The 21,402-nt window shown below is 34.9% G+C and overlaps 1 protein-coding gene across 1 annotated transcript in view; it reads left to right on the forward strand.

Moving 5' to 3' along the window:
* The first annotated feature begins 10,224 nt into the window (after positions 1-10,224).
* LOC131439440 (uncharacterized) overlaps positions 10,225-21,402 on the forward strand; it is a 43,542-nt gene continuing 32,364 nt past the window's right edge. Inside the window, exon 1 of the mRNA XM_058610440.1 lies at positions 10,225-10,945. Within this exon, the coding sequence (XP_058466423.1) occupies positions 10,759-10,945 (187 nt within the window). The 5' untranslated portion in view covers positions 10,225-10,758. The remainder of the gene's footprint in view (positions 10,946-21,402) is intronic.

The raw sequence follows: 21,402 nt of genomic DNA on the forward strand, positions 1-21,402 counted from the left end.
TCCCATCTAAATATATCTTGTCAAAACTCATTTTATTGTTCTGTTCTCTCTCTCTCTTTCTCTCTTATGGTGTGCATAATTAACGTCAAGCACTAAATTTCGATTAATAAGACACAAAAATGTAACCAAATTTTTGAAATATTTCTTGTAGCACTTCGGAAGATACGCTAACGATATCGGCTTCAATTACTAATCCATGATCGTTCATAACATTTAAAAACACGCTTTGTTTATTCTTTATACATCGAATTGCTTCACACATCGCATTTCCATAGTTCCCGATTTTATGGAATGGGGATTATGGATTTTATCGATTTTCCGTCACTGAACAGATTAATATTTGCATGAATAGTAGTAAGAGTATTGGCAAGAAAATAAGCTTCACACATCGCATTTCCATAGTTCCCGATTTTATGGAATATTTTAAGCTTGCAAACACGGGTTCCGTCACTGAACAGATTAATATTTGCATGAATAGTAGTAAGAGTATTGGCATGAAAATAAGTAAAATGATACATTATTTAAAACAAATGTTCCTGAACGACCATTTACATTCTTTAATGTTTTTTATTTGGAGCGCACGTAGACGAAGGTGATTTTGTAGCAACCAGCGAAGTGTTGTTCGGAAAAAAAGATTTTTTCTATCATTTCCAAGGGGACGTTCAATACCTTGGTAACTGAAGGTAAATCACAGACTAACAGACATGACATTATGAGATTAGTTTTTATTGTGTTGGTAATTTTCATCCGAAATTAAGTGGCGGTAGACCAGAAGCAAGTAAATCTTGTAACAAAACGGGTTCGATTTTGTATTGCGTTGGAGGATGAAAAGTAGCACAATTATGTATATAGTTTTGGTAATATGTATTAAATCTGTATCCTGCATGAAATTCGCATGGACGTATACGAATCAATACATTACAGGTAATTCTGTATAAATGGCAACTCCGTTGGTAAATGAAAAAAATAAACACAGTCTAGATGACAGACAGGATGTTTTTGATAGGGTAACGTGGCGACATCATGACATATGCGAGTACTGTCCCAACTAAAGGAACATTCGAAATGACCGTTAAAATGATTGAAGAATTTAATTTGAGTGTCCTGTCTGTTAGTCTGTGGGTAAATCTCTTACGAACACTTTTTATTCCGATTTTTCTTCGGAGTGTCTGATCGTGTCGTCAATTTTAGCCATGATTAATCCAACGTTTTTCGTAAACACTTTTTCGAGTTTGCTTTAAGAAGATATTTTCAATGTTCACTATTTCCTTCTTCTGACAGAAAATATTAGAACACACATTCTTGTAGCTTATAAAGTTCATGCTTTTGTTTAGTAGGCCAAAATCAATCATTTTACTTCGTAAGTTATATAAAAATATGATTATAACTGGAATGTCGCAATAACAAAATATAATAACAATGTATACCCAATATGTTTTACCACATTTCTCGTTTTTGCCTTTCTCATATAGAAAGGTTATGCAATCACTGTGAAAACCGAATTTTGAACCGAGGCCCGGAGGGCCGAGTGTCATATACCATTCGACTCAGTTCGTCGAGATCACAAAATGTCTGTGTATATATGTGCGTATGTGTGTATGTAACGTTTTTTTTTGCACTAACTTTGCTCGGAGATGGCTGAACCGATTTTCACCAACTTAGATTCAAATGAAAGGTCTGTGGTCCCATACAAAATTGCTGAATATTATTTGGATCCGACTTCCGGTTCCGGAGTTATGTGATAAAATGTGCAAAAAAATGAAAATATGTGTTCTAACTTTTCTCATAGATGGCTCGACCGATTTTCACAAACTCAAATTCAAATGAAAGGTCCTTCGGTCCCATACGTAATTCCTGAATATAGGGTAAAGTGTGTTAAAAATTTTATACTATCACTGACAAGGGCGAAAACCCGTGAAAAGTTTTCTAAATCGACCTCAAATCTTCTCCAATAGATAGTTTTTATCAGTAAAGGTCAAACAAACCGATTTCGTTATTCTTTTATGAATCGAAGACAATTATTTTGAGGAATACCACAGTATTATATATGATAGTATGATTGATATGAGAAAGGCATCATTACACCACTAGGTGGATTAAAACAGTTTTTTTATTTAAAAGATATTTTATTCAGGCCTCTTTGCGTACAAGCTATACGTGGCCGATTGAGCCGATTTAAAAAAATATTTTTTTGTATTGCAACTCGTTGTCACCCTTTTTCTAGGGGGAGAGAAGCTTCCATTTCCCTCCTGCGAGGATTAAGATTAATCTTCTCCAATAGATAGTTTTTATCGGTAGAGGTCAAACAAACCGATTTCGTTATTCTTTTATGAATCGAAGAAAATTATTTTGAGGAATACCACAGTATTATATATGATAGTATGATTGATATGAGAAAGGCATCATTACACCACTAGGTGGAATAAAGCAGGTTTTTTTTATTTAAAAGATATTTTATTCAGGCCTCTTTGCTTACAAGCTTTACGTGGCCGATTGAGCCGATTTAAAAAAAAAATTTTTGTATTGCAACTCGTTGTCACCCTTTTTCTAGGGGGAGTTAGGAAGAGGAGCTTCCATTTCCCTCCTGCGAGGATAAAGGGGCACTTTGTTCGTGGCTCGTCTCGTCATCCATTGCCGCATCGGTGGTATTGTCACAGACTAACATACAGAACACTCAAATTGGATTCTTTAATCATTTTAAAGGTCATTTCGAATATTCCTTTAATAATTTAAATGTCATGATGGCACCAGGCTACCCTATCAGAAACATCCTCTCTGTGTTTATTTTTTCATTCACTAACAGAATTGCCATTCATACAGAATTACCTGTAATGTATGGATTTGTATACGTCCATGCGAATTTCATGCAGGATACATATGTAATACATATTGCCTAAACTATATACAAAATTGTGCTTACTTCCCATCCCAATACATAATCGAACCCGTTATATTACAATATTTAGTTGCTTCTGGTCTGCCGCCACTTAATTTCGAGTGAAAATTACCAACACAATCGAAAATAGTCTAGATGAACAACGTTGAGAAAAATAAATGGTTACCTTCCAACATCGCTAAAAAAGTTAAATATATTATCAACGTAATCCAATAATTTATTGTGACGATTCATTTTCAAATATTATGATGAAATCAGGCATCCCTGCAATCAGCTGATCGTTGTTGACAAACGAGGGGGAACCAACTAGTAAAAAAACTTTTACATAACACAAGGGGTGTACCGATAGTAAATAGTTCGCGCAGTACAATATAGGTGGAACTAGTGCATCACGAAAATTTATATTAATAAAAATTTACTCATACTGTCATGTCTGTTAGTCTGTGGTATTGTTGTTGATTTCCGTCTTGAGTTCGTTGCTAGTTGCTGTGAACGCGCCTTGTTGTACATTGGTTGCAGTTGCTGGTTGGTTGGAGGGTAAGTTGTTAACTGCAACTGGTGTACTTTGTTCTATAGGGGATACTGATGGTTTCGTTGAAGGGGATGCTTTTTTGTTGTTGGTGGCTGTCACAAGTGTACTGGGGTTCGTTGGGGTTGGTGTGAAGGAAGCACCGCTATCCTTTGGTGTAGTTGTCTCCTTGTCCAGTTTATCACATGACTTACCGTAGTGAACAGCTTTTTGGTAATATTGACATGTGGCCATCTGATTGTCATAGGTAACAAGTGATTTGAACGGGATTCTTGTATCCCGACCGAAAGTCACATAAAAAGGTATAGGCCTCTTCAAGCGCATGCGTAACAAACGTACGCCTTTTAGAATACCGGGGATAAAGTTCTTCCACTTTTCTTTTTCAAAGAAAGAGAATCGCTCCGTATTGGGACATAGTTTAAGGATCATAAGGATCGATGACGTTTTAGGGAAGATCATGCACACGCACTTCTATAGCACTATCTTCCATATATACTGGAATGTTGTACTTATTGTTTTCGTGCTCTACATTGTGCACATTGTTATTGTCTTCTGCGAATTGAAATGCTTCCAACTTTTCATGAAATTGAATGTAAACAACATTATTTGTCTTATTGCATTGAAATAAATGCACACGTTTAATGTCAATATGCATTTGCTCTTTAGGCAAACCTTTAAGTTCTCTTACTTTCGATACACTGAGCTTCCATTTTTGTGGACAATAATTAAATCCTGTTCATTCATATACATACCAACACTCTTGATATATTTTTTTAATTGCTCACCACACTCCCTCACACCAAAAAGCCTTGTTGAGCTCCCTGGTAATGGACGCAACTAATCTCAGTTCATTAACACTGGCAAAATTTTAATACTAATAATAAAACAATTGTTAAACATTACATAATTGCTGCTTTTTAGCACATTCAACGGAAGTTTCAGGAGGTTAATTAATAATTTTTAACGTAGCCTGTATTTGGTATTTGGTCTTGGCATTTGAGTTTAGAACAACAGCAAGGTGACCGTTTTGCACGGTACCTTTGTTCCATCTGATCATACATATTCATGTTCGCGCTCTTTGATGTTTCTGTTAATAAGCATACGTTTCTTCATATCAACTTATCGAAGCACGGGCAGACAAATCCAAGGAAAACCCATAAATCAAATTTTATTGTGTTTGCAACAATCAACCTTTATTGACGATTTTGGTTTGTTAAACGTAGCTTGAAACGAAACGAATTGTGAGGGAATCGAACAAATAAAAAATAAAAGAACATACCATCTGCTGACTAATCCGAAATTTCGTTATCATCATTTTCTTCATATCACAGAATGGATTCGTTGTGGTACGGCTCAAAATACTCGAGTAATGAAAAATCGTTTAACAAAGTTGTATCGCCAGTTTCTCTATTTTGGATTTCGTATCCGTTGTCATCATACTTGTCATTCTCAGAGCAAATTCAGCAGTTAAAAGTTCTATATGGAAGATCTAGAACAGAAACTGGAACAAACGTGATTTTACAATATAACTAATAGTCTGTTAAGAAACGTTAAAGAAAGGGTTTGTTTATAATCCATTTTAGCATAACCCGCATAATTAAAAATGACAACTGGTATAGTTCAAATTATATAAAAATCCTTTGTGTTGCGGTAACCTCATTTGTAATGGCCTGTGTTTGATTCAACAATGAACACGGTTTTTGCTCAATTACTGGTCGATAAATCTGAACTAAACTGATTTGTTGTTGCAATATAGTATATGGTTATTTAATAATATAACAAAGAACAGACGTTTAAAAGTTATGTTAGGAACAAAGATGCCATTTATACAGATTTATCTGGATTAAACAGATTTCGTGCAGAATACAGATTTTCTAAACTCAACACAGATGTATACAGGTTTAAAAAAAAAGAAGAAGAACTAATTGATTTTATTTTCTTCTGAGCTCTCTTTGGTAGCAGTGACGAGATAAAAGTTTCGTGATCAATGGACGAAGCACAAATCGATCTGAAAATTTTAAAATGGTGTTGGTATTTGAAGTTGAGTGCTGAGATCCCACAGCAATTTACTAAGTCAACATTTTGAAAGTATATGAAATTGAAATATATTATATTTTGTTGATTCCGATTGTTGATGTAAAATTGCAAACATTTAATCTTGGTGTTGTAGACAGTGGTGGTAAATTGTGAACCGAACGCCGATGCTTCAGCAAATTTACTCAAAAATGTTCACCGAGCGTAAGCATGCGACAGGTTCGAAAACTATTCCCTCGTTTAATGCGAAGGTGTTCTGTGCTCGGTGTTCGGCGAAGCAATCTGTTTCGAACCGTTCGGTTGGCGGACCATCGGCGAGGGTCGAGTAAACTGCGTTCGATACGATGCTTTGTTGATTTCAAGTCTCGCATCCTGGTTTTGAAATTATCAATGCACACGTGATCAGCACAAAAAAATTCTTTTGCTCGATTGATAAAACGATCAAAAGCAATTGAAATGGCATTATTTTGGACATTATCAGTGTGCGTAGGGTGGCTCGATATGGAAAATAGTAAGTTTTTGTTTTTTTGCAAATTTTATGGTTTTTGGTTATAGAATCAATAACAATAAGAATTTAACAATTTGGAACATTTTCAGCGAGTGTATGGTGGCTGAATATGAAAAATTTGTAAACTTTTTAACTATAATTTGGACATTTTCAGTAAACGTAGAGTGGCTCAATAGGAAAAAGGGATTTATTTTTACTTTTTCAAATTCGATGTTTAATGAATTGCTGAGTCAATAGCAAATAAAATTGAATTATTTCAGGCATTTTCAACGAGCGTAAGGTACCTGTATATGGAAAATATTTTGACTAATGTCAATTCGATGCTCTATTGATTGGTGAATCAATAGCAGTTCAAATAAGCGATCATAGGGGGGTTTAATATAAAAATTTGAAAATATTTTGATTTTTTCTGTTTCAATGTTCAATTGATAAGCGAATCTGCATTGATGAGCAGGTAGAATTGGATGATTTTGGACGTTTTTAGCGAGCGGTGATTCAATATGAACATTTTGACTTTTGCATGTTCGATGCTTTATTCATTAGTGCATTAATTGCCATTAAGTTTAGTTAATTTTGGATATTCTCAGCGAGTGCTGGATGGCTTAATATACACGGAGAACCCGCAGATCACAAAATTACAATATTGTAATTGTTGTTTCACGCCCTGGTTGTTTCAACTAAAATGTTGTTGATTTAACTAACATATCTGTTGATTTTGTCATGGTTATGACAGGTAACCGAAATTGTTGTATTCAAATGCTGTCACTTGGCGGAGAACGAAGACAGAAAAACGCAGAACAAAAAACCTCTTCATTTCACCAGAAGCGTTTCATATTGAAAATTTTCAATGGTTAATGAACGTCATTTATGTTAGTTACGTAGTAGTCGTTTTATGTAAGTGAAAGTATGCAGAAGAATATAACAGTTAATTGTAAAACAAGTTTTCCATGTGTTAAATAGATATTCCTACAGTATAAAAGTTTTAATTTCATCTGAGAGTAATGTATTCTAGGACAGTTCATGTCAATGTTATTAAAACCGCTTAATGCTTAAAAATTTTCTGCTAAAGTGAAGTGGTACTATTTGTATTTTCTTGAAAGTGTATCTGTAGCATTGGGTTTACCAACGAGCCATTCTGCAAGTGAAGGAAAAGTTTCCTAATTCCCTGTGGCCATTTTTTCTGTTGAGTTCTTTTTTGAGAATTGTTATCTTTTGGTTCATTTCTATATCCTTTGTGAGTTTAGTGATAAAGATATATGCAGTTAATTAGATAAAATTTCGTTGTTCAAGCAGTGAACGATTAGCTGCCCCCCGAAGAGGCTAACAGTAAAACATATTTATTGCAATTGACGTCTTAAGTTCAAATAACTGAATAATTGGTTGAAACAACTGAGACATTGTTTTGCTTTCATGCATACAAGTAACTTTGCTGGGATTGTGTCTTTGCTCAATTGCAGGAGCGACATCTCATTGAAACGTTTCATTGTTCGCTCAGGGTGTTTGGCATTGCTCAACTGAAACGTTTCATTACTTGTTTGTTACTTGTTGGGTGTCGTTGCTAAGCAGCCAGCACGATAAATCAAAAATGACAGATTAGTTAAAACAACAGTCGATTAATTGTACCAAATTTTAACCAATCAAAATCAGAAAAACAACTAATATTTTAGTTGTTTTGCGAACGCTGGCTTTTCCGTGTAGGAAATAGTAATTTTTATACTATTTCCAATTCCATACCAGTAGTGGTAAAAACACCAAACACCAATGCTTTGTACATATTTGTTCAAAAATATTTTCCTAGAAAAAATATGCAAAAGCTGTTCATTCGGTTTACGGTAAAGTTCGCTTGCTGTTCAGCAAAGCAATATATTCCAAACCATTCAGTTGACAGACCATCGGGGAAGGTCAAATGAGCTCCATTCGATGGGTAGTTTTATTATTTATGGTTGGATGACATACCTATCTACACCATCAAAACTAATATTCTATTTCAGTTGATAAGCAAAGAAATAGCGCGTCAAAATCACAGGCATTTCGAAGATTTGCATGTTTAAATGCTATGGTTCACCATCACTACTATTGATATATTAAACAATAAAGCTGCGTTACCACCGAAAAAAATGCCTAAAATTCTAATATTCCAATTGTTAGCAATTAAACATTGAATTAACAAAAGGTAAAATATTCCCATATTTTTATATAAAACCACTCTACGCCCACTGAAAATGTCCAAAATTATCATATTCGAATTTAGTTCAATAAAGCATCGGATCTGCAAATTCAAATACTAACATTTTTCAAATAGGACCACACTACGCTCACTGGAAATGTCCTATTGGAACTGCAATTGATTCACCAATTAATAGAACATTGAATCGACATTGAATAAATAAATAAATTGATTAATAAATTAGTCACAAATTTTAAAATTTTCCAAATAGCACTACCCTACGGTCATCGAAAATGTCAAAACTATCACTATTAAATGGAATATAAAATCAGCAAAAGTCCAAATATTTACAAATTTTCATGTTGAGCCACCCTACGCTCGCTGAAAGAGTAAAAAATTATTCTAATGGAAACGCTATTGATTGATCAATCAATAGAGCATCGAAATGAGATTAGTCAAAAAATTTCTATTTTCCATATACAAAATTATCCTTATCGAAATGCTATTGATTTACTAATCAATAGTGTATGAGGTTTGCTATAGTTTAAAAATTTGCTTTTTCGCATTGAGCCACTCTACCTACATTCACATAAAGTATGCAAAATTATTTAATTCGAACTTCTATTGATTCATCAATCAATGGATCACCGACTTGGTAGTAGTCCAAAATTTCAAAATTTTCTGTCCAACGCCCACCAAAAATGTAAAAATAAAATTTTAGTTAAACATAGAATTTCAAAAAGTCAAAATATTTACAATTTTCTATATTGAGCCACCCCACTTTTGCTTGAAATGTTCAAAATAACCATACTCTGCTAAACTATCCAAACATTCTAACGACCTGCCGAGCTGACAAAGTTCGGTTCATCCGAAGCAATAGCCTATAGTACTCGAATCGGATGTTCATGAACATACTAGTAACGATAGGCTCACAAACTAAAGCATCGGTTCATTCACCATCAGCATTGCTTCTTGGTTCGGCGATGCTGACTCGAACGATGGTATCGGCAAATTTATACTCGCGATGGTGGATCGCTTTTTGGTTCGGAAGGAACACGTTTTGTGTGTTCGGAATCGATGCTTTACCACCACTGGTTGTAGATTGAGATAAAAATAATGAACACTTATATAATTTTTCATTATAAAACAATACAATCTTGGGATAACATTGCCTCATCTACATGCACTAGAAAAATTTCAATTTTTTTATGAGGACAGATTTTTTATTCACGGTAATTCCAAAAATCTATATTCGGCGCAAAAATCTATCTGTACTAGAGTGACTATAATCAGAGTGGCGACAGCTGTTCGTTTGGAATGACAGCTCCCAGTTCCAAACGAGCAAATGACATGTCAATTCAATGTAAAGCTAATGGAATGTTTTGAATTGTTGCCAAAATTACGGATGAGATGTCGTCACTCTGGTTATAGGCACTTTAATCTGTACCATATCGGTATCAGGATCCCGTAACATAAGTACCAGGAAAATGTCACCAAACCTCATTTTGGCGAGCAAAAAAAAGGTCCCACAGCAACCTTTTCTCATGTCTATCCAAGTTAAAATCGATATTTATATGTACGATCCGTGAATTATCGGTATTTTGGGAGTACATATCTGTATTGCGGTATAGAGGTCGAATATTTGTATAAATACCGGTATACCTAGCAACGTTGAAGAGTGTTAAAAAATTTCCCACATCATGTCAAATATTTTACACGATCAATAATGAAAAAAAATACGAGATCGTATATTTAATTACTTTCTTACATTCGGTTGCACACGGTTTTGCACAGATCGATTTAATGACAAATTATACCTCTCGTATAATTATTTTCCTGGCGAAGTGTGCATTTCTTGAGTATATATCACTATGGTTCTAAGCAATTTATATTGATCGTGTAAAATATTTGACATGCGGGGGGAAATTGTTTTTAACACTCTTTCTCTTCCTAACATAGCTTTTAAACGTCAGTTCTTGTATTTGCTTGTGCAAAGGAAAGAAATAGATGTATTGCGATATGTAACCATGAAACGTACATGGTAGCATCGCAGTGCACTGCATTACCGATCGACGCAATAGCAGATCAATTTTCTATCATTTAGTCTCGTTCATTCGCCATTTGCGTGCACTTTACGTGGGATGAAGTATTTTTTATTTTTCCATTGCGACCAAACGGCAAATACTCTGTTGTTAAAAGAACAACTGTACTAAACAATATCGGAGCTAAGCGCGAAAGAATAGCTTCAATCGTAGAGGCTTATTCAATTGCTTGATAATCTCCCACGTATTCGCTAAATCAAAGTGAATGGGAAACGCGTGTAAGTTTTTTTTATTTTCATGCTACAGTTAACTCGCGATCATAGTTGGTATTTGGTCGGGTCACTCGTTTCGCTGCACTGTCGGTAACTTGGGTTGTCGAGAAAAAATTGTGAAAAATGTGCTTTTTGATAATTGAGGAAAAAGTATTCATTCGTTCAATGGAAGAATAAAAACTGTTACGAGAAAGTGATTTAACAATTGCGAAATTGCACAAAGAAATGTCAGTGATTTAGAGTTTTCCAGATTTATCGATAATATCTACAGTAAAAGTTTCCAGTTCAACGGGGAAGGAACAAAACTGCCATGGATACGTCAGCAGACAAAGCTGGTTATTCGATTGATATTAAACAGGAGCTCGATGAACCTGCAGAAACAGCTCCGGCCGGAGTGGAGGGCCGCATCATTCGTAAAATGACGGTTCTGGACCCACTGAAGCTTAAACTTCTGAATCGGCAGAATCACAATAGTCTACTGTCTGGATTACTCACAGGTAATTTTCTAGGTGCGGTTTGATTAGCTGAAAATGATTTAATTTTGCTTACGATGAAGTAAATGATATGGATTACGACACAATTGGTCTAATCAACAACAAAAAATAATTTCAGTGCTCTGTTTTGTTCTTTATATTTTTAACTGCAACGTTCCAATTATTCTCCTTCAGAAGAAAATATATGAATGCTTAGCAGTAGTTTGATGGTAACGCGCGGCGCACTTTTTACCCTTTGACTTGATAGGGTAGGGTTCGAATCCGGGTAAAAAGTTATTTTTTATAAAAATTGTACTAGATAATTTATCGTAGTTTGGTGCACTAGAAAAACAATTTAGAAATGGCTTTTGTGTTTTCTTAAATTGGTTGATATTTTTTTCCTACATTTGAATAATAGCAAAACCGATGTCGATTTCCATTTCGTTAGACTTAGAATTTTTTAAACTGAGTTTTCCATGTAACTTGTTTACTGATCGTCAGTCAATTTTTGTTTTTTATTACTGCCCATACTCGCATATAAGTCTCATATCGATTTTCGCCAATATTGAGTTAGCTTCAGGAATTTCAAGTAATAATACCATGATTCAGCATTAGGTAGCAGAATAAATCAAAAAAATCGGAAATAACATTTTAATCATGGCGATTTTCCATATGGGACTATTATGCAAGTATGAGCAGTATAGTCCAATGCCAATAGAACCACGCAGGATTTCATATGACTTCATGCCAAACGAGCTGCTCCTATTCTCAATAGTTTTATGTTTACCAAAATTTTAATTCAATTTGATTCTAATCAGCCAATCTTCATAATTAAACCTGTTTTAATCTACATTGTGGTGTGATGATGCCTTTCTCATATTACTCAATTTTCAATTCTTCCTTCCCCCATGGAAGTTTTTTTTTTCCACATTAAGTTCTTTGAACAAGAGAGAACTCATTATATAAAAGTGCAAATAACTTGATAATTCATACTTCCTTCTAAGAAGTTGTTTTAAAGTATCAATATTGTGGATAACGCACTTTTCTTTCAAATTAGCGCCTTCCCCACCTCTAAACTTCATACTCAATACATACACCGCTCGCTGACTCACAGAATGAGCAGCACGCAGTTATTCAATTGAGCAACAAATTTAAAACCACCGATTAATTTTTATCGGGTACGGGTCAAATTCGGTTTAGAAGAAAAATTAATCTTAATAAAATTCTGGGTCAGGAACGTATTCTGGAACTGGGTTCGAAAACTGAATTCGAAATCTAGGATTCAGAATTCAGTTGCAAATTCGGAATCCATATCAAGAAATCAGGTCATAAACTTAGTTATAGAATTTTGGAACTGAAACTACGAACTTAAAAAATTCCGCAGAATTCGGTAATTTTCAATGAATAAACAAAAATCTGCTCTCATCAACCTACTGAATGACAACATTGATTGCCCCATACTACTGGAAAGAATTAATTTTAACATTCCGGGAAGATCATTGCGAAGAACGGATTTTCTTCGTCGCTCACTTCATCGCACACAGTATGGCCAAAACAACCCAATGGATGTCTGTTGTCATCGTTTCAATAGCGTGTATCATTTATTTGATTGTAATATGAGCAAAGACACATTCAAATCGAAAATAATATTTTTAAGTTAACATAAGTTTGTAGCTATAAAGTAAAAGTCTGTGCGATAGGTCACCTCTAGTCGAAGACAATAAAGAAATATAGAACCAAATCTTAGTGTTTATTCTAATTTAGTTCTAGAACTGAATTCTACTAAGCTTGAATTCTGAATCTTAATCAAGGAACTGAGCTCAGTTTCAAAATCTAGTTCTAGAATGTTCGAATTTAGTTCTAGCATACAGGTTCTGAACTGGAAATTCTGGTTCAGAAGTCAGTTATAAAATTCAGGCTGGGAATTCAAATATAACATTTAGTTCCGGAATCCAGATCTAAAATTTATAACCAGAATTTGTTCTAGAATGAAGGTGAAGTCGAAATTCTGAATCAGAATTATGGATTCGAATCGCCTACATAAATTGAGGAGCTAAATTCAGTCGAGCTCTAGTCGAGACACCAGAATTAGGATTCAGTTCCAGATTCATAGTTTTTTATTCTGAATCTGGAACTAAATTCAACCAGAATCCAGTGATATGAACCTTCAAAAAACTTGAAAAAAAGTAAAGTAAATCTTCCTGACAATGCTTGTTCCCTGATTTTTTTTAAATGTTTCGGTAGAGCAGTTGCTTCAAAAATCAAACAAAATTAAAATCAGTAGAACCACTCTAGCTACGTCAATATGGCTGAAATTTCGGGAAAATTATTCCAGTCCAAGCTCTTTCACGTACCATACGTACTTTCTTTGTGGACATATTTCAAATGCTTACCGCTTATAGCCTTTTGATCGGAATAATTTTAATTTGCAGTTTATGTTAGTTACTGGTCAAACAAATCGATTTTTTTATACAGGATCCCAGTTCTCGGTTCCGGAAGTACCGTAAATAGTGGTTCAAAAACTCCAAAATGGAACTCAACTCCTTTTCTCAGAGGCTGCTAAACCGATTTTCATAAACGTAGATCCGAATGAAAGGTCTTTTGGTCCCGTAAAAACCGTCATTTAGAGCTGCGCAGTAAAAATAGGACAAATTCTAAACTTTACCTAAAACAGTTTACCAGTTGAACAGGTTATGCTAGTTTATGCCCAAAGAAACTTTCTTGTTTTTATTTTAGATTCAATGTTTTTTAGGAATTCCTTATTAATCTCTCTCTCTAACAGCTATAGTCCTGGGGTGTCCTTTGTTGCATCAAGCATACGTCTCCACATAACTCGGTCCATGGCTGCTCGTCGCCAGCCACTCAAGGCCACTGTCGTCCGACATCCTTATGACATGCCCAGCTCATCGTAGACGTCCGATTTTAGCTGCCCGTACGATAAGTGGTTCTCTTAGCAGCTGTTGCAATTCGTGATTCATACGCCGTTTCCACGTTTCTGTCTTCCATCTACACACCGCCATAGATGGTCCTCAGTACCTTTCTTTCAAAAACACTGAGGGCGCGATGGTCCTCTGCCAACATAGTCCAGGTCTCGTGGCCATAGAGAACAACTGGTCTAATGAGCATTTGGTAGATGGTCAATTTCGTGCGATGGGTCTGAGTCCAAAGTACGCACGATTCCCTGCCAAAATACGTCTCTGAATTTTTCTGCTGGTGTTATTGTCGGCGATCATCAGTGAGCCCAAATATACGAACTCGTCAACCACCTCGATATTGTCACCGTCTATCAATGGCGTAGTGTTTCTTCTCTAGAGCCTCTTTCTCTCATGTATTTTGTTTTTGACGCATTTATGGCCAGTCCGATACGCGTTTCAGTCCAATGTAGGTTTCCTTCATCTTCTCAAGGTTACGTGTCACAATATCAATATCGTCAGCGAAGCCTAAAAGCCAAAAAGGCCCCCCGCAGAAATCACCTCTGTCTTGCGTGCGTTTGCCCGGATTACGCAAAGCTAGGAGCTAACCCTCAGTTAAGTCCGAACGAGCGGCAGCGAGGTCGGGCAGCAGGTCATGAAAAACGATGAGGCGTAGCCGCATTAGACCTTTCAAAATCGCAGTAAATTAGAACAAATTCTATTAAGCAGCATGTTGATCTGTTATGCCAAATGATCATTATGCCAAATAACCATCATGCCAAACAATATTATACCAGAAAATACTATTTTAACGACTAATGCCTTCGAGTGTATGGTTTTCTGGACTTTGGTACATTCTGGGATTTTTTTTCTGGATTTTCTTACTTTCTAGAATTTGTATTTCTGGAGATTAGTACTTTCTGGGCAATAAATTTCTGGGGAAAAAGCTTCGGTTTTTTATGTACTGGAAAATGGTTTTCGGGGAAATGATATAGAACCTTGTCGAACACATCAAATCAATCTAGAAATCGTTTATGATATAGAGTAAAGTGGGAAGAGATGCCATACTTTTATTAACATAAAATGAACAGGAAGTAGCGACCCGTTACTGTGAATATTTTTAAAAATACTACAAACATCACTTATTAACTTAATATATTTATTCGGAGAAAATACAATGATTATCATAAATTATTACAAACAAAAAATATGGGGAAATATTTTGGGGCTAGGCAAAAAGGAAGTACTCGGTCTTGATTGAAAAAAAAAACGACTGTGAATGTATTTTGGTTTTTCGTTAACTATTTTCACAGAATGTAGGATGGAAAATTGAGAAGGAGAAAAATTAGAAATTTGATACATTTCATGGCTGCTTCTACATTTTCGGGTGACCGCATATTTCGCATTACGTTAGTCTTCTTTTTATATTGGGTAGGCATGCTGCATGTTGTAAATAAGAATGAAACATTCTTCATCAGGCACATCTACCGATTTGAAGTTGTAGATACCGCTAATTTCCAAATGGCGATGAAAAGGAAAACTTTACCTATGATTGATAAAATATCCGACAGCGCTTTTCCTGTCACGAAGATAGGTTATGTCATTATTTTGAGATGGGTTTCGAATGAAATACCATCTTTTACGTGGTACGAAATAAATATTTCGATCACTGCAACAGCACTAGCAATATACTATCGGTTATCAATATCTAAAGATCAAATATAATTTCGCTACTTGACGCCACTTGACCATTGAGTTTTTGGAAAATTTTCAGGAAATTTTTGCTTGGGTTCTTCTCAAAAGTATTTTTCATTACCAAAAGTTCTCCTTTTTGGTAATGAAAAATACGAAAATGGAATTAAAAAAAAAAAGCGGGTGGGTAATGTCAGACAGGAATGGAAGGACGTGGATACGAATAAAACTAACATGCTTATTTCACACTTCTGAATATCAACAATTGTTCGAATTAGTTGATTGAATATGTGGATTTTGGAACTTTTACAGCTTTGCTTCCAGAATTGTAGTCCATCTATACTAAAGTACGACTTACTCAGGCAAGCACATTCTACCACAAACACAACGCAAAGCAAATGAAAGTGAAACAATACATAAACAATGTTACAGTCATATATATGTTATGTCAGGACGGAGGTAGCAGTTCAATGTAAACTGCTACGCACTGGGGGGGTCTAAGACGAAATTTAAATTTAATGTTATAGCTGCTCTTTTGGAGATTTACCTGAGTTTTCCTGTAAATTTTTCTCATTGTTTCCGAAAGTTCGGAAAACTGAATTGTTGAGTTATTTATGGTTATCTTAAACATCTTGAATCATAAATTGCTGAACATATTTCTGATGGCATGGAGAAAGAATTATGTTGTCTCGTTTAGCACAACTCGAGATATTCACGATTAAGTTCTATCCAATCCCCTAAAGGGCGAATTTTGAAAAGGCGCTCCATAGTAAAATGAGACGTATTCCCGTCAAAATCGAGTTTTCCGGTGTAACAGTTTTTAAGAGAATATGAGTGATATGATAAAGGCATAATTACACCACTAGACGAGTTGAGTTCGAGTTCCGATGGATACCATTGACTTCCGATGGATACCGCTGACTTCCGTCATATATTTCCAGGCTGACCTGTTGTCCATGAATGCGATACTGATATGTGTTCTGTTGGAGTCTCTTGTTTCTTCCGCTTGCGGTAACAAGTTTTGTATTTCGCTTGGATATTCCTCGATCGCACCATATTCAACACGATGACAATGACAGCCAAATTCGGAATGAATGGCTTCTGAGTCAATGCTATGCATTTTATATAGTAAATCAGCAAAAAGTTTACTTCAAACTACAAATGGTTGAAAAATGGGCCGTATACAGTATAGTGAAGTAAAATTTCGCATAATTCTTTGGGTATAAAATTATGGTTTTAAATGGCACGGTAGAGAATTTTGAAATCAATTTTTTCATTTCGGATTTCAATATTTCAGTAGAAGAAACTATCAAAATGCTGTACGGGATTAATTTCTGGCATCCCATAGGGGCCAAATTGTATAATTCTCTAAGATATTAAACATTGATTGGATATAAACGATTTTAAACACTGTTGCGAATTTAGAACTGTGGAAATTTCAAAAAACTGATCAAATTAACTTAGATTTGCACTACACTGCTAACTTTATTTTCGATTTACAAAGAAGCAATATTTATAGTTCTTTAGGTAACATTTGGAGCTATTAAAAGGGCTGATTTTGCATATTGTTCCACATTGTTGTCCATTTTCGTTGTATTTTGCTCCAATGCAAACGACCACCAACAGGATGATGTAATCGATCTTCTTTGAAGGGAAACTTGTTCTGCGACCTGAGCGTTTGAGGTTTTGTACAACGCTAAAGGTCTGCCCTCATTACTGGAGACTGCTGCTCTCGACGATCGAAGTCCAAATGAAAGCACCATCTTTTTGTATAAATATCTGTTTATTAATCTTATTTTTGTGTATTACATCAACGTTTTACAGTACAAGTGTTTTGACCCTTTGGCTCTTCATTTTTGGTGTTCATACGATTCGTTATTAATAATAGGTGTTTTAGTTACTCTTATTTTACACACTAATGTTTAATCATAATATTTATTTTAATCATTATTAAAATATCTACCTACTTATAACTTGGTTATCTCACACTGTTCAAAATATTATCCCAAATTCCTGATCATATTTTTGATGAAATGGTGAAAGAATTATGTTGCTGCCGTTAATACAAGTCGAGATTTTCACGATTAAGTTCTGCCCATTCTTCCATATGGCTAATTTTGAAAAGGCACCCCATAGTAAAGTAAGTCGTATTCACGACAAAATTACAGAATATTTTCGATGTGCCAGTTTTTTCGAATTCACCTTTTAATTAATAACGCTCATTTAATAATTATTTGTTGATGTTTCAAGGATAGAAAGATTCGGTCAACAACATAAATTTGTCGTAGGTTTAACATTTCGGTCGTGGTTGTCGATTTGTTAAGTCTTCATGATCCTAGATATCAGTGTTGGGAAATTCAATTTATAGAAGTAACAGGAGTGCAGCTTTATGCATGTCTCAAATACACAGAAGACGCAGCGTTTGAATTGGAGTAGCAATAGCCAGCGCTTCTGTTACTTTTGCGTATCATGTTCAAGCTAAATTGGGTAATATTTTGATGTGGAACACATCTTTATGCCCTATATAGGGGTACAAATTAGAAATTCAAAAGTAAATACACGTAGAAATGTGGTCAAAACTAAGAGTTCAATCAATTACTTATATTAGTTCACCTTTTGATTGGAATAATTTCTAAGTTGCGTTTTGAATGTATCAAGCTACGTATTTTCAATTATATATGATTGAAATTTTGATTAATAGCGACCAGTGTCCTATTCTGTCTGCAAAAAATTCAAGATACTATGCTGGCTCACAGGATTTTCTTAACGGAGACGATTTCTGAAGGAGTAAGCGATTTATCTGTTGGGAAGCATCGCTCTGATTGATCAGTCAATGCAAAAGCGAAACTGTGGAAGCACACGAATCTAAAAATATAAGCAAATTATTTCTATAACTTCAGTCTCACATGAAACATGTCCGAGGAAGGTTGTTGTTAGACAGTCAGTATCACACAAAACGTTATAAAACGATTTGAAGCTTTAACTGGTTTGCTTTGATCTTTTGTCATGCGAGTTTGGATGAAATGCTATGTTATGTCGTTTTCGTCTGAGATATCTTCAAGTACCTCAGGATAAATTTTGTTTGCATTAGATTAATTTCTAATTTAAATCAGATGAACTAGATCAATAATGAGAAAGGTTATCACTTCAACCGAAATCGCAGAATGGTAGTACCATAGAGCGACCACAACTCGCTATGTTACACATTCCCAAGAAAAACTTTACGTCATAAAAATAACTGCATGCATGCAAAACTTGAACACAAGCTTGGCGAATAGAAGCTTAATAGGTAGGACGACAATGCGCGTCATAAAAATAGGACATTTTCATAAACGTTTTCCGGAAGCATACACACCAAAAAATTTGAATTTTACAGGTGACAACCCCTCATACGGTGTAATTCCTAATGACCTAATTTGTCAAATGATGGAACATGTTTTTTTCAATGACTTAATGTTAGATTAGCTTGAATTTTACTACTTTCGACCGTAACTTGCATTCTGTTAGCAGATTCGACTGTATGAATTTAAATGCCCCTTCACCAGCCAAGCAGATGCGTGCTTCAGTCGATTAACAGACATACTTTGCGATCCAATGGTTCTCGGTTCAAGTCGCGGTGCTCGCAATCAGTATTCATTTTTTTTATTTCGATGAATTTCATGTCATGGAATTTTAGACATAATATTAAATGTTCTTTCACGTGACTTTGCGTTAACTGCGACGCTCCATTTATCTGCATCTAATAAGATGTAAAATCACAGGGTTTTTTCGAAGTGTGTAGTTGAAGCTATCGAAATTTATTTTTCAGTATTTAATCAAGTGTACTTGAACGTACCGAAAAAAAATTATTGTTACATAATTCCGATAAAAAAGAGCCTCTTCATGACCAAGTTGCTGCGGCTAGTTTTCCAGGAGATCCAAACCGGGCGATCCGGTTATGCCTTCAAATTTGAAGCTGGAACAAGAATCAACGTTTTCTTAAGTAAATATCATTTGGTTTTTTGAAAGTTTCATGGTGGTCTTACCCCTTAAATATCGAAATCCGTTACATTAGTAAGCACATAGATATAATTGCCCATATTTGGGCCATTAATATAATTTCGTCGAATTCAAGACAAATGCAAATTAAGGCGAACAAAGTCTATGTTCTGAATTCGCGGGTTCTATATTGGTTCCGTTCAGTTTAGTTTTTGTGCATCGGCGAATTTATTCGTGATATACTCTATAGAGGGTTGGGATAAAACGGCTATGAAAAGTGGTTTTTTAAAAATCTCTTCTTCCAGAATTATATTCAGGGCTGGGAAAATCACCGAAAATCGAAATTCATTGGTGATCTAAAATCACTGATCACTGAGATTACAGATCTCGCACATAAAAAAATTAGAGGGTTGTATTCAAGACACGACCGAGCACAATAACATTAAAAATGGAACGTTTTTAAGGTCTTCATAATATATACAAAAATAAAGAGATGATGATACACTAAACTAAAAACTTTTTCAATTGACTAATTACAAACTTGCTCTAGTTTAAGCGCTTAGATTGTTGGCGAATGATAAAATTGACAATTAGATTTTTTCTTGATAATTAATTATATTCAATTTTGATCCCTTTCCACAATTTTTTACATTGTTAAAATTTTGAATAACGTCCTTTAACTAGAATTCAAAGTTACTTGAAAGCTCAATTTTAGATACAAACAACCTAAAGATTTAATCCTGAACAAATGGAACTGTTTTATTTTATCACAATAATCTTCGAGAAACATACAAACTTATTAATTTTATAAACAGTTAATCGATCCAAGAGAAGATTTTATTTATTTTAACGAAAAATGTTGTACCAGTAAGCTCAGTAATAGTGTAATTTTATTAATCCTTCTTCAAAATCGTCGATAATCTTCGGAAAGTGTCGGTAAATAATATGGCAACAATACGAGGAAGAAAAATGTGAAACAGTCCGCATAAAATATTTAGTTACTTACATTGATTTTCGCTTTGGCATATTAGGAATATACGAAATTGATACGCAACAAAATTCAGAAATTTTGTTCATATTGTAACTTGATGTTATTAACACATGAATGAACATTGTCATATGTCGTTTTCGTTTTTAAATTGCACTACACCGGTGTAGCGAAAGCTGCACCTAAACCGTTCGTTTTTACCAATTGCACTACACCAGTGCTACACTTTTTCTGCACCGATACCACTGGTGTAGCACTCATCAAAAGTTTGGTGTAGCTCTGTGCAATGGTATCGTTTATTGTAGTCAATGGTTACTGTTTATGTTTTCGTCATTTTTGTTCGTTTATGCATGCCTCAGTGTAGCACTGCACCGGTGTAGTGCAAATTAAAAACGAAAACGCCAATAGTTACAATGCGTGTTTTGAAGCAAATAATAATTGAACTGAAACTGGCGGTTAACCAAATTCTACGAGGGTTGCTATTCAAACGATACATGTAAAATCGCAAGTAAACTTACCTTTGGTTTATCTTTGATACTATATGATATTGTATCTAATTGTACTGTATATGTGAGCCTGTGGAACTCATTTATACTACCAAACCGAGGAGGCCGCTTTTAGATAAGTTTCAGAATTTAATTTTGAATCTTTTGAAGCGTTCAATACCTGGTGGGACAACAACTTGTTCAGTCACATATAATGAAGAAGAAGTTTCTATGATTATCATAATAACACAACTTTATACTGAATCCATTTTCGCGCCACCGTTTTGTTCGTATGGGAATGGAGATTTAAGTATGCAAACCGATCCGTTGACAAATTAAAACATTTTTAAGCTTACAATATTGAAGCTTTGGAATCATTTAAATGAGGAAATTCCATTAACAAATCATCAAGGAACAAGCGCTGTA

Source organism: Malaya genurostris, chromosome 3, assembly GCF_030247185.1.
Source record: "Malaya genurostris strain Urasoe2022 chromosome 3, Malgen_1.1, whole genome shotgun sequence".
In the NCBI taxonomy this organism is placed as follows: domain Eukaryota; kingdom Metazoa; phylum Arthropoda; class Insecta; order Diptera; family Culicidae; genus Malaya; species Malaya genurostris.